Here is a 13,987-nt window from a genome sequence, read left to right as displayed (position 1 = left end):
TTCCAGCATAAAGTTTATCAAAATTAATTAGCCAACTGCATGTTTTAAATTGAACTAGCAAGGCTAATCTATTAATCTAACGTAGTAAATTTTCTTAATTGTCACAGATGCTTTAAAGACCACGTATTCACAGGTTGTCTTTAAACATAATATGAAAAAGATTAATATTGTAGGTTTAATTTACTTTGTTCCTGTACCTAATTCTTTTTTAAAATTAATTTATTTATTTTTAAAATATAAATTTATTTATTTAAATTGGAGGTTAATTACTTTACAATATTGTATTGGTTTTGCCATACATCAACATGAATCCACCACAGGTATACACGTGTTCCCCATCCTGGACCCCCCTCCCTCCTCCCCCCCACCATCCCATTCTTAATCTTCTATAGTTTAAAGGTACCCAGTAGGAATGTCATGCTACTACCAAGCAAAATCAGGAGAGTGGTGGTTACCATCTTGGTGCATTGAGGTTACTCATCAGTCAGATTGGACTGGAATGCAGGGATTAATTCTTAGCGATGACACCAGTGGGCTACACTGAGTGCTGGAATAGAAACTGACAACATTTACAAAAATGCTGGTCTCAAGGCTTTGAGCACTTATATTCAACTTAAAAAAGAATATATTCTTCTATCTGGCTTGAAATTGCTACTTCCTTGCCAGGATATAACAACCTCCTTCACTGCTTGCTTAATTTCCATTTATTTGGCTATCTTAATTCACTGTCATCTTTTGTCTAGTTCTGATGATGCCTCTATCTGATATTTTATACCTAACTTTAATTCTTTTGTAGACACTTTGGCTGTTACAGTCTGATTTGAGCTGACAGAATTCTCTGCTTTCAATGTTATTCCTGTTTGACAGGGCCACAGTTCCTACTACTAATAAAATGACATTCAGTTTTACCCTGCACATTCCTGTGGCTCCATTTAGCCCTTGAGTCACGGCACTGAAGTCATGCCCCTGACAGAGAGAGGAGAGACCATTGTGATAAACTTGATGGATTTGTCAGTTGATTAATTCCAGTTTTTCCGAGCATGCCCCAGTGTGACGTATCCAGCCCTTGGAGCTGAAAGCCTCCCCCATGGTCAGCTGTGATCCAGCTGTGATGTCCTGGGCAAGTCATTTAACTGCTTCGGGTCTCCATTTCCTCACTTTTAAGTTTGTAAGAACTCTTGAATTTCTAAAGTTCTGTTATCTACTAGTCTAGTTTTGTGTAATCAGAAATATTGGGTGGGACTTCCCTGGTGGCACAGTGGTTAAGAATCCACCTGCCAGTGCAGGAGACACGGGTTCAGTGCCCTAGGCTGGGAAGATCCCACGTGCCACGGAGCAGTTAAGCCCCTTCGCCACAACAACTGAGCCTGCATGCTGTAACTGCTGAAGCCTGTCCACCACCCATCCCCTCTCGCTGCAACTAGAGAAAGCCCTCACAAAGCAACAAAGACCCAGCACAGCCATAAATAAATAAAACTTTTTAAAAAGAATAGAAATATTGGGTGTTTTACTGTGTTTTGGGACGGGGGCGGGCGGGGGGCATTGGTCAAGAATTAGCTGAATTTTATCTTCTTGGAAATTCTTGTAATTTTTGAAGGCAGTGAGATAATCCATGGTTTTGCTTTTCTTCTAGATCTTTGATGATGCATACAAATCCCAGCTCAGTTGTGTGGTTGTGGATGACATTGAGAGACTGCTTGGTGAGTCATCACTTCTGCCATTGTACTATCCTTGCCACATTACAGCTAGTGTCTCACAAATTACAAGAGAAAATACAGGCGTTTATAATCCATAGGGCAATAGAAATAGCTTTATCTAATAAGGAAATATAACTTCTCTTATATCTGAAGTCAGCAGTGGTATCAGTGGTAAATATGCCTTATGACCATAACTATAAGGGTCCGTGTCTCATATTTTGTATCTTCCACAAAGTTCCCTGACCATAATAAATGATTAGTAATTTTCATTGATGGATATATTCTATCTCAGAGCTATATTCTATCTCAGAGCTGCCTGTAGCTCAGAGGTTCCATTTGCTAACTTAGTTCCATTTAACTAAGGAAAGAAGAGCTTAGGGTTGAAGTGAAATGTATAAGTTAGCAGTAACACTTGGGGCAGAAGTTGTCAGCTCTCTGTCTCAGTTTCCATTCAGATGAAGCAGAGACTGTATTCTCTTCCTTAGTTATCCCACAGAGTAAATGTAAAGACAGAAATGAGATAATGTTGTGAAAGTTAAAAACATTCCGAAAGTTACAAGTGCCCTACAGTAATTTTTCAAAATACCTATTAAACATTTCCTATGTTTAAATGCACTGCTATAGAATACAAAGATAAATAAAACATTCCCTGTACTCAGCTCATAAGGTGTGCTGCTAAGTCACTTCAGTCGTGTCTGACTCTGTGCGACCCCATAGATGGCAGCCCACCAGGCTCCCCCGTCCCTGAGATTCTCCAGGCAAGAACACTGGAGTGGGTTGCCATTTCCTTCTCCAATACATGAAAGGGAAAAGTGAAAGTGAAGTCACTCAGTCGTGTCCGACTCTTCACGACCCCATGGACTGTGGCCTACCAGGCTCCTCTGTCCATGGGATTTTCCAGGCGAGAGTACTGGAGTGGGGTGCCATTGCGTATTCCACAAATAAATGCCAAAACAGTGTTGTTACTCTTATTCTGCACACAAAGTAGATAAATCTGGGATAAATTCATTGTAACAATGGCTCAGGATGCTGTAACAAAATTGATTGAAATTGATCCCATCTGGTAACTTAATAAATATCTGAAGATACTACCAATGCCTGGTAAACAAACCCCTTCTTCCTTAAGGGGTCTATAATGGTGTAGTAATGACTTCATATTAACTGTTCTTACTACAGTTCCCTCATGATTTTGAGACTTATTTTATGTCCTCTATGATCTGTTTTCCTGTTTCCTAAGGCAGTGTTTGTTATAAAACAAAGTAGGTATACGTAAGAGGTCTTCTTAAATAGATAGTTTTATCTGGTGACCTGGGTTTTGGATCTGCTATTTTTTGATACATTTCATTTTAGTTTCTGGGATTATTTCTTTAAAAGCTTTTGGGCACATACTCATAGCTCTGCATAAATTCCTTTACCTAAACACAATTGAGATGTGTGGTCATAGCAACAGTACTATGTCAGGAATGTTTGCCCTCCGAGTATATTTTCACTTGTATGAATAGTTATTATCCGTTCATGTTGGTTCATTTATTTGGTAAGCATTTGCTGAGCCCTTACCACTGGGCTAGAATCATTAGGGCTTCAGAAAAATAGTAAGATGCTGTCATTATGACATACATCAGCAAAAATTAATATAAGGTAGAACGTGCCATGTGTTCTGGGTTTTCAGAAAAGGGAAGATCACTTTTGACTTCAGAGGGCTGTTGCTGGAAGGCAGCTCTAAGCATCGGGCAAGGGTGCACATGTGGTATGCAAAGAAAGCGGAGGGGGTAACATTTGTGCCAAATCTTGAAGGATGAGTAGGAGCTTGACAGAAAGTTCTTTGAAAAATTCACTGTTCTTCACCATCTGTGGGCCAGTCTTCATGGCTTTACCATCATTTCAGTTGTGTCAAAGTACCTTACTTCCATTATTACTGCTTGTTACTTCCCCTTCTATCCATTATCTAGTATCTTGTTTTATTGCCTTGTGTAGTCATCCGTATTGCCAAGGTTTGCAGTAGCTTCTTGGAAATGTTTAGTCAATAGACCTGGGGATTTTTTTTCCCCTTTAAAAAACTGTCTCTGAATATCAAAGATGTCTACACAAGCACAAAATGGATATTTAGAAGCTTTTTTCTTGTTATCATTAGTTACACGACTTTTATTTAGGACTGTTTTTACTTTTGATGCAGAAAAATCTGTCTGGAATATGTGCATATGTATATCAAATCCCTAAACACAGCAATGTTTCTCTTTCAGATTATGTCCCTATTGGCCCTCGATTTTCTAATCTGGTACTACAGGCTCTTCTTGTGTTACTGAAAAAGGCGCCTCCGCAGGTAAAAATAATATAAGGAACATTTTCACAGAGTTGTTCCAGTAAATTATACAATGGTGCAATCTCTAAATAAGCAGAATTATCAAAAACTTGTAAAATTCTCTTGTCGAAGGGATTTTGCAAGGTCATCCAGTCTGGCCCTCTGTCTTAAGGTAAATAATTTTCTTAATCACTACTCTGAAGCAGAGAAGTTTTCCATTTTTTTCTGAAAATCTCAAAGTTCCAGTTTCAGTTAGTATTCTGTTTTGTTCCTTTATAAGTTCACCACCATATTACACATCCCTTCCCACCCCTTCTCTCATGAGTGATATTAATACATGATATTAATGTAGAAGTGATTAAATACATGTTCCCATTTGTTCCATCTTTCATAGATTTTTCTAAGAATTTGTATTTGGGGAAATTTATGTCCTGCAGGGAGTTTTGTTTTGTTTTTAGTTTTTACAGATGAGTTTGCATTTTTCTCATGTCACGTGGCAGTTTTGAAGGGTGAGTTTATAGCCAGGATCTTGGTTCCCATGTTTCCATTTTTACTGATCTGGCTGTTGGAGACTGGTGATTTTGATAGCTTAACACATTTAAACTGACCTATGAGGGTTGGTTAAATATGTTAATTACGGAGAGGCTGCCAGAGCATGTTTGGCTATGAATTCTCTTGGTTGATTCTGCATGTTGTAATCTTGAAGAAATGCCAATCAAAGGCAGATACAAAGGGGTGAAGTACTAACTTAAAAAACTGTATGGGAATTCCATATTTGAAGTTAGAGACATAAAGTAAGTTGTATGGAAAATATTTAATGTTAAGCTGGTGAATCTGATATTTAAGTTAACAGTTAAAATTGTATGTGTGTATGTGTTAGATCTAAAGGTAGAAGACTTGTCTTGATTTTCTAGGGTTTATTTTTTTTTCTTAGATTAGTGAAATATAACCTACAACAGTCTTGAAAACTTACTGCATATTTGCACTGTGAAGGATTTTTTACATCATTTTTCTGTAAACTGTTACTCCCAATAGTTGAAGTTTTAAGCTATATTAAAGCTGAAAATAGAGAAGTGAGTGTTCAGATTAACAAATGAATCCCAAAATCTTGAATAAAGACTTAGGAATAACTGTTTCTTTTTTATAAAAATAATTGTAAGACCTTTGAAGAAAGGAACATTATTACCATAATTTAAAAGTCAGGGGAATTCCCTGGATGTACAGTGGTTAGGACTGTAGTCTCTCACTGCACCATTCGACCCTTGGTTAGGAAACTAAAAAAAAAAAATCCCACAAGCCATGTGGCCTGGCCAAGGGGGAAAAAAGTCAATAACAAGTGTTGGCATGCAGATGGAGAAATTGGATCCTTATACAGTGCTGGTGGGAATAGGTAAACTGTGCAACCTTTGGGAAACAGTCTGGCACTCAAAAGCTTAAAGATAGGGTTACTACATGCCCTAGCAATTCTATTTCTAGGTATATACCACACAGAAATGAAAATACATATCCACACAAGAACTTTTAATGAGTGTTCATGGAAACATTATTCATAATAGCCCAAAAGTGGAAACAACCCAAATGTTCATCAAATAAAATAAATGTGGTATATACATACAATGGAGAAGTATTCGGCCTTTTACAAAAATGCTGAGTACTAGCTATAACATGAATGAACCTTGAAAACATGATAAGCAAAAGAAGCCAGTCACAAAAGACTACATATTGTGTGATTCCGTTTATATGAAATACCTAGAATTAGCGAGTCTGTGGAGAGAGAAAACAGATCAGTGTTTGCCCAAGATGGGAGGAGTGGGGGGTGAGCAGAATGAGAGGTGACTGCTGGTGGACCGTGGGTTCTTTGGGGCCTGATAAATATGTTCTAAAACTGAGTCCAGTGGTAGTTGCATGTATCTGTGCAATCTGCTAACAACCGTTGAACTGTACAGTTTAAGTCAGTGAACTTTGTGTTAATAGGGGTTACATCTTAATAAAATGGTTACGACAGATAGTTTCAGAAGCTTAAATGAAAAAAGGAGGATTCTGTGAAGAGCTGAATGTAAGGAGTAAGCGCGCATGGCCCAACTTGGGAGAAATCTTAGAAACAGGAGTCGGATCATTAGAAAGGGATGTGGAATAAATTTCTCTAAGGATTGGAAAGGAAGAATATAGGAACATGTAAGAAGTAAAAGGCAGATCTGGTTGCCTTAGTGATCGGAAGTGGCAGAGATTCTAATAAAATACCAGCCTGTCCTTAATCAGAATTGGGTGGCTCTGAGCTGGACTGCTAGATGACCTGCTGTGTAAGCGAGTCAGTGGCAGAAGAAACAAATGCTTAAGATATTTCTAGTTGGCATATATTTAACAAAATAAAAATCTGGTTTCTCTGTACCATCTTACTTTTTAAATTAGTTTGTATCCTCTGAAGAAAATAAGGGAGAATTTTTCAAGGTGATCCAGTGTCAAGACTTTATTTGTCGTTCTGAAGTAGAAGCCTTCACTTTGCCAAAGCATTATATGTAGGCTTTTCAGCTGTTTGCAGTTAAATATTAAAAGTATATGAATCCCAATGTTGTAGGGATGCGTGGACTATTAGTAGAAAGCTATTATTTTATCACTGTCAAGGAAACAGAAAAGTTGTAGGCATTTTTCTTTAAAAAGAGGAACTGTACATGCATACAATACAGTAACCATTATCAGTCACAGAATCTTTAATTTTGCATTTGTTGTAATTCAGCTTTCACATAGAAAAATTGTGTGTGCATGTGCGCACATGCTGAAATAAAAGGATCCCTTCAAGGGCACTGTGTTGTTATGGATCAAGATATTCTCTTTTCTACTTCTCCCCATCCCCCATCTCCCCTCCCTCATTGTAAATTGGCTTATTAAAACTGGTTCACAAGCCCTCCTTTTTTCCTTTTGTGATAGCTTTGGTCTTGGATTTTCAGTGTAGGACTAAAAATTCAAGTCAGATTTCAGTTACTAGGATAATTTTCTTTGAATTTTAAATTTTTGTAAGTAAATGCATAGATTTTTAATGAACCCGGTATTCAGTGGATTTGCTTTCAGTTTAGCTGGAGAGTTAATTTCATGATTGATTTATTAGCCCTTTGAAAGTATAAAAAGTGGTATCTGTAGTTCATGAAGACTGAAAAACATCATCACATTTTGTTTAGCATCTTTTTAAAACCAATTAAAAGCTTTTCTAAAATGGATTGAACAGGAGAAAATAAAACATGTTCCCGAGGTCTTTATTTCAATCAAGTTTCCCTGTGTTCTGCAGGAGAAGAGATCGAGGGGGGATAGAAAAATTGAAAAGGGCTGTCCCAGCAGGGAGCCATGCCGGAGAAAAGGGCTGCTCTGAGAACTCAGCAGCAGTAGCTAAGAAAGCTCCCAGCCTGCTTCATCTACATGCAGAGTCACACAAGGCATGGGGGTGCTCACCGTCACCACAGAGGTTTCACATGTGCTTCCCTGCTGATTCCTGTGAAAAGCTAACAATTGGCTTGGAGGGTAAAAGACCACTGCAGTTCACCCTCCCTGAGCTGGACGTACAATTTGTCCAGTGTTAGGAAATGTCCGGCTTAGCAGTGAGAGGCTCGAAGACACGCCTCCTTCCAGTGAGATTCCTAAAGCCGGCTCTTTTCCTTGATGACACTAGGGCTCTTTTCAAGTTTTGCAGATTTATGGAAGTCGAGGGGAATGTGCTTTTCAGGATCAGGAGGATGAAAGCCTTAGTCTCTTCCTGTCAAGAAAGAGGCAGTAGTAAGGCAGTAAGGCCAGGTAAGCCTTCTTGCAAACTGTAACACGAATGGCTTTGTTATTTTCTTCCTAGATCTCTTCTGGCACCTCCTTTTTTTTTTCCTTCCGGGAGACCAAGTGCCTGAAAAGGAACTCCTCAGCTGTGAAATGACATAACTTCCTAGTTTCCTCAACAAGTGTGAGAGCAGTTAAGCCCATTAACCCGACTGCCTTAATGTTTACCTGACAGTTTTTGCCAATCAGTTTGGAAGACCTGATCCATACGTACCAGAGTAACCTTGTAACTTACAGAGAAGCACTGCTTTTTCACTTCAGTGCTTCCCAGCCTCATATCCCGGCATATAGAAAATAATAACATCTGATGATATAGTTGGGTAAGTGGGTGAGGTCAGTCACAGCTGGCCAGAGGTGCATCCCTACCAGGTGCTACCCGCATTCCCAAGGGCTGAATAGTATTGATACCATAGAACGCTCATAACTTGTTCACAGCATTCCTGCTGGCAAAATCTTTGGAAACTGTGAACTTTTGCAAAAGAAGACCACTCCAAATTAGTAGCAATATTACTGAAGTAGGACTCAAAAGACCTCACAGTTGTTAAGACTTTTAGCTAAAAAATAAAGTTATTGAGAAAAATTCCTTCCTCACTGCTCTGGCACTTAGGAATATTAACCTGAGAAGAAAGAAGTAGGGCTTAGAGCTGGGAAGGGTGTAATAATGTGTGAACCAGTAAGACTCTTGGTAAATTCCTGATGGGAACTCAGGCAGACATGTTTGTTTCTCCATGGGTTTCATTTAAGGTCACCGATCTCTAGACAAAATTGCTTTTCCTGTAATCCTTATATGATATCTCAGTGCAATCTTACTTCAGATATGTTATTAGGAAGTCTTGGTGATATTAAGCAACTCCTCAGGCTTTGGGTTGCTTTAGCGAAATAAGCAAATAATGGAAGAGACTCCAAATCATGCAGGCCTAAACATGAATATCTCTCTGTCTATCTGTTCAAAATTAACCTGGGCTAATGACTGTAATATGACTCAAGAAGATATATAACCACTTTAGGAAAGAGGTTTAGTCATTTTGCCAGACACATTAATTGTAATCACTGATGTGGTGACTTTTGCAGTAGACTTCTTTATTGAAAAAAATCTGGGTGATGATTGACAGTTCAGTAGCCCAGTTTTCCCATTTGTTAAGTCAGTGATATTAGATGGCTACCATAGTTTATAAATAAATTCTCTAAAAGTATACTTCGCTTAGTAGATTATCTCAGAGAGTTGTGTGTAAGTTGAATATATATATATACACACACACACGTGTATAGAACAGTTTTAAGTTCATCAAAATCAGTGAAAGAAGTTTGAGTCCTTTTATAAAATATTGCTATAAATATCTGCTAAATAAAACCATATTTTATTTTTTTGCTTTTTTTGTATTTTATTTTTTAAATTATTTATTTTAATTGGAGGCTAATTACTTTACAATATTGTGGTGGTTTTTGCCATACATTGACATGAATCAGCTACAGTAAAACCATGTTTTCTAAATAGAGTTTTTGTTTTGTTTTTCAGTAGAACACATCTACAATACATATTAATTAATACAAAAATTATAAGCTAGATATATACATACACACACACACACCATTTATAGGTAACTCAAAATTCAATCTCTAAATTTTAATCATAGAGAAATGCTAATGTTGTTGAGCCGAAATATTTTCTCATTGCCTTAAATATTGATGTATTGCTGTGACATGACATCAGCATTAGAGAAGTGTTGATTCTACCATCCTAGTGTTCCATGAGGCCATGAATCTAGTTATGAGTGTACTCTCTGCACAGCTTACTCACTGTATTGGACTTGGAGTCAGAAAAACTGAGTTTGAGACTTAGCGCGGACACCTGGCCTTATAGTCTTCAACTAGCCCCTTAACATCTTTGTGTCTATTTCTTCATCTGTAAAATGGCGATGATTCCTCCCTACCCCCGCCATGGACGGCCAGTGAAAAAGGATCAGTGTTTTCTCTTGAGTGATTTGAATGTTCCCATTGCTTGGAGCCAGGGGTTGACATCTAAGATTCTGTTTCTTCCTGTTTTCTTACTGTTTTAAAGTTCTTGGAGGTTTAGTATTTTATTAAGGCTGTTGTTTAGAACTGGAAATATATCTCCCAGTTGTTGTTTTAAGAAAAGAGGTTCCTTTAGATAGTCCACAGCACCTTTTTAGCATGTAAGTTAGGAAAAATAGAGAATGTAACTGCTGTATATGGCACATTTCCACGGAAAGTGAATTCAGCGTTCCAAGTTGGAATGCCCAGGTTCAAATTCCTTCACTAGCAATACTGGCAAAAGAAATAGAGACACTCTACTTCCCCATCTCCCATTCGCTGAAATTCAGAAGCTTCCTGAGTCCTAAGACAAATACTTTGGTCTGGGGATTGGAGATCCCTGTTATAAAAGGGAGAATGAAGTAGAAACAGGAATTTCGGAGTTCAGCAGCATGAGGAGTAGAGAGAGGGTCTGGGCTTCTGGTGGACTGTGGGGCCCTGAGGACACTGCCCATTACACTAGACCTTGGCCTCCAGGGACTGCCCCCCTACTGCCTTTTCCCCTACAGCTGCTTGTGACTAAAGTTCCCCTTTTTGCCTTCTAATCCAAGTGAAACAGAATAGCGCTTCACAGCTTCTCTCCTACGTTCCTGTCCCCAAAGCAAATACACAGGCCTTTGGAAATTCCTTGGGGTTTATACTTTTATGGCATAACAGCTATTGAGTGAGAAGAACTGCTAAGGAGGGCCTTACAAAGGTCTATCAATATTCCTGATAGTTATTAGAATATAGGTGGAACAAGGCCTTGATCTTTTTAAGTCACAACTTGGTCTGTAACCATTTTTCATCTTGACAGTCCTGCCTACCTCTCACATTGGGGAATGGCAAGAGTGCTTTTCACAGGGAAAGCTCCAGACTACCTGTATGGACCCACCCTTCTGCTTTCCCTTCCTCCCGCTCTCCTTCCCTTCCTCTCTTCTCTGTCTTTCCAGACTTATTTTGGCCATATAGAGAATACTATTTGTTGAATGGACATCTTGAAGCTGAAGGGTCTTAACTACACATATTAATAGAACTGGCGTTGGCAGTGTAAATAAGAGCTCAGGAGTTAGAAAGCTTGAGTGTGAATCCAGTCACTTTCTGAGCCTCAATTTTCTCACTGTAAATCGGGAACAGTGGTAATATTTAATATGTAAGTCTTAAGAATTAAATAATATAAATGTTGGTTATAATTCTTTGTAAACTACAAATCACAACTCAGTTTAGTATTCACTTTAAAGAAAACTCTCTTGTCTTTCCTCATACACAAAAATAGATAAAACCAACAGAGTAACTAATCCATATCAAAGGAGCTAGGCTCCAGATAGCCAGAAGCCAGACCTATAGACACGTCAGCAGGAACACCACCTTCCTTGGCCTCTACCTGCCAGCCATCACGCTCCCACAGACCCTGCCAGGGCCAGTCCTGGAGCAAGTGGAAGAGGGTGCCGGTTCCCTGAGAAAGGAGTAATCATGGGGAGGGAGGACAGGAAGAAACACCAGCCAGAGCAGGGAGATGAGAAGCTGGGTGGCTGTCTGCTGGTGCAGTAACTGTATAAACTGGGCCAGTGTCAGAAACTGCCTGCCTAACGATCAGATCACCTTCCACTTAATCCTCAGTTATTCTCTAGGTGCGTTTTCAGCTATAAAGAAAAAAGGCCTGGAGGGAATATGCCAGAATTGTTTTCTGTGATTTTCTTTATGGCCACCAAAGTTTTTGAAAGAAAGGTTTGCGCTCAGCCTCCCAATATTTTAATGCATTTATTATTCTTTAATTGATGTTCATTTTAAAATGCACAAAAGAATTTTTTTAAAGAGTGAAATGAAAAAAGTAAAAAGGAAGTTCTATTTCTCTGTCTTAAAGATAAGACAGAGATAAGACTGCTCTTATCTTAGATGGTGGATTATGGGTGGGTTTTTCTGCTTTATTATTTCTTATATTTTATACATTTTCTACAGTAAGCATTTATTACTTTATAATCAGGAAAAAGAAAAACTTAAACGTGCATACAGTTGTATTCACTTTTGACTCAACAGTATAACTACCAAAGTTCCAATCCTTTGCAGCTGATTTGCTGCTTGGCTAACAGTAACAGAGTCAGACACGGCTGAGCAAGTGAAGTGATACATATGGCTAAGTGTCTTCCCTGTTCACCGGAAACTATCGTAACATTTTTTATTAACTGGCTATACCCCAATACAAAATAAGAAGTTAAAAAAGTCAAATGACATTTTAAAATTAAATTTTCTCCTGATGCATAAGTTCTACTGGCAAGTGTCATCTCTATAGATAATAAAGCCTTACAACATTTATTAAATCAGTTTTTCCCTTTATATCCATCCTTTTCTTTGACTTGACATTCTTTTAGTATTAATTATTGGTAAAGCTTTAAAAAGTATAATAATTACTAGTGAATTCTGAAACAAGCAAAAAAAAAAAAAAAAAAAATCACAGGGCTTCCCTGGTGGCTCAGTGGCAAAGGATCCAGCTGACAGTGACGGAGGCGTGGGTTCAGTTCCTAACTCCGAAGGATCCTGCATGCTGAGGAGCAGCTGAGCCTGTGTGCCGAGGCCATTGAGCCTGAGCTCTAGAGCCCGTGCGTTGCAACAAGAAAAGCTCCAGCAGCGGAAAGTCCACACACCACAGCCAGAGAGTAACCTCCACTCTCTGCAGCTGGAGAAAAGCCCCAGCAGCAATAAAGACCAGCACAGCCAAAAAAAAAAAACCACAGAGGTAGAAATTAAATGAGAAGGAAGAGGACAAGTGACCTGCGTAGAGCACAGGGGACATTTTAGGGCATCTTAAGCTAAAAGCAGAGGGAGGGAGGGAAAGTCTGTAGGTGCCAGGTGGAGGAGTCTGGATTCGCTGATGAATCAGTCATCATTTTAGTCAAGTTTCTAATGAAAGCACCCACAAAACTGTTCCTTTTGGCACTGAGAATACTGTGGCATGGTCATACATCTTTATTTTCTTAAATTTATTTAACCTTTTCTCCTCAGAGGTCATAATTCATAATTTCTAGGTGGTATACCTATCTAACTCATCATTAAGAAATCAGCCACTGCTGATAGAATTTTAATATTGCACAAATAAAAATGGATGGCAAAGCATAGTGGGAATATCCATGAGGCCTGAACTCTAGTTTCAGCTCCCTCCCTGGATGTAAAAGCTTACCCCAGGTTTCTCACCTCTAAAATAGCCAGGAGAGGAGAGAGGGAAGGAGAGAACTTAGGTAAGCTTTCAGAGCTGCTCTGAGGATAGTCTGATGATTCCATGTCTTTTTCACAAACTGGTACTAAAATAGTCTTTAATATCTCAAAGTGGTCTGCTCTTGTCTTTCGTAATTATTTAAATTATTTGGGGTGAAGTTGCATATTTCACAGTCAGTGTGCATCTTGAATTCCCCTCCCTGTTGTCCTCTTTCCTACTGGCAGCACCAGGAGGATGGTTACAAAACCAGCAGACTAAGAATTTGCTTCGGGGTAAAAATCTAATGGAGAGTTTAAGTGTAGTTGTCTGCCTCATTGTAGCTTGATTTATTTGAAACATCCTTCCTTTGGTATTCAACTGAAACATTTAACTACCAGAAAAAGAAGTTACAGACGTTTGAGCATCAGGAAATCAAATACATGCAGGATATGCCAAGAAGCCCCATTCCTCTCATTTCACTGCCCAGACTCTTGGTTGTTTTTAATAGCAGTCAGATTTTTCCCTGGATTTGGAGAAACCAATAGGAGATGTGTAACAATACCTATCTTGCCAGCTTAAAGTAATGACTTGTAATGAATCTTTTCTCCCTGAGAGTAATCTGTATTATGAACAGTTACAGCTTAACTTTTGACAATCAATTGATTAGCTAAAAGAAAGTGGTCTGACATCCTTTGCATCTACTTATATTGTAAATGAAGCATACGTGCCATTCATTCTAGATTCTTTTCTTTAAAACTTGTTGACAAAGTATTTAACACTTGGGACTCAGAGACATAGACACTGTAACTATAGATACTTATTTTCCTGTTGAACCTTCCATATATTGTGTGTTATTTCACGACCAGAAGAGAAAATGTAACAAAGAAGTGGGGGAGTGATCTGTGGCCCTTGACACCTACACTGAGATCACCATTCATTCATTCAACACAAATGTAT

General features: G+C 38.6%; 1 protein-coding gene across 6 annotated transcripts in view; it reads left to right on the top strand.

The window, feature by feature from the left end:
* Positions 1–13,987, top strand: part of NSF (N-ethylmaleimide sensitive factor, vesicle fusing ATPase) — a 149,247-nt gene that overhangs the window by 120,697 nt on the left and 14,563 nt on the right. For all 6 annotated transcript variants that reach the window (XM_004013003.5, XM_027974387.2, XM_060394932.1 and 3 more), the window contains exons 16-17: positions 1,634–1,700; positions 3,938–4,017. In XM_004013003.5, the coding sequence (XP_004013052.2) occupies positions 1,634–1,700; positions 3,938–4,017 (147 nt within the window). The remainder of the gene's footprint in view (positions 1–1,633; positions 1,701–3,937; positions 4,018–13,987) is intronic.

The sequence above is a fragment of the Ovis aries genome, chromosome 11 (assembly GCF_016772045.2).
Source record: "Ovis aries strain OAR_USU_Benz2616 breed Rambouillet chromosome 11, ARS-UI_Ramb_v3.0, whole genome shotgun sequence".
Classification (NCBI taxonomy): Eukaryota; Metazoa; Chordata; class Mammalia; order Artiodactyla; family Bovidae; genus Ovis; species Ovis aries.
This window is presented reverse-complemented; position numbering and strand designations above follow the sequence as displayed.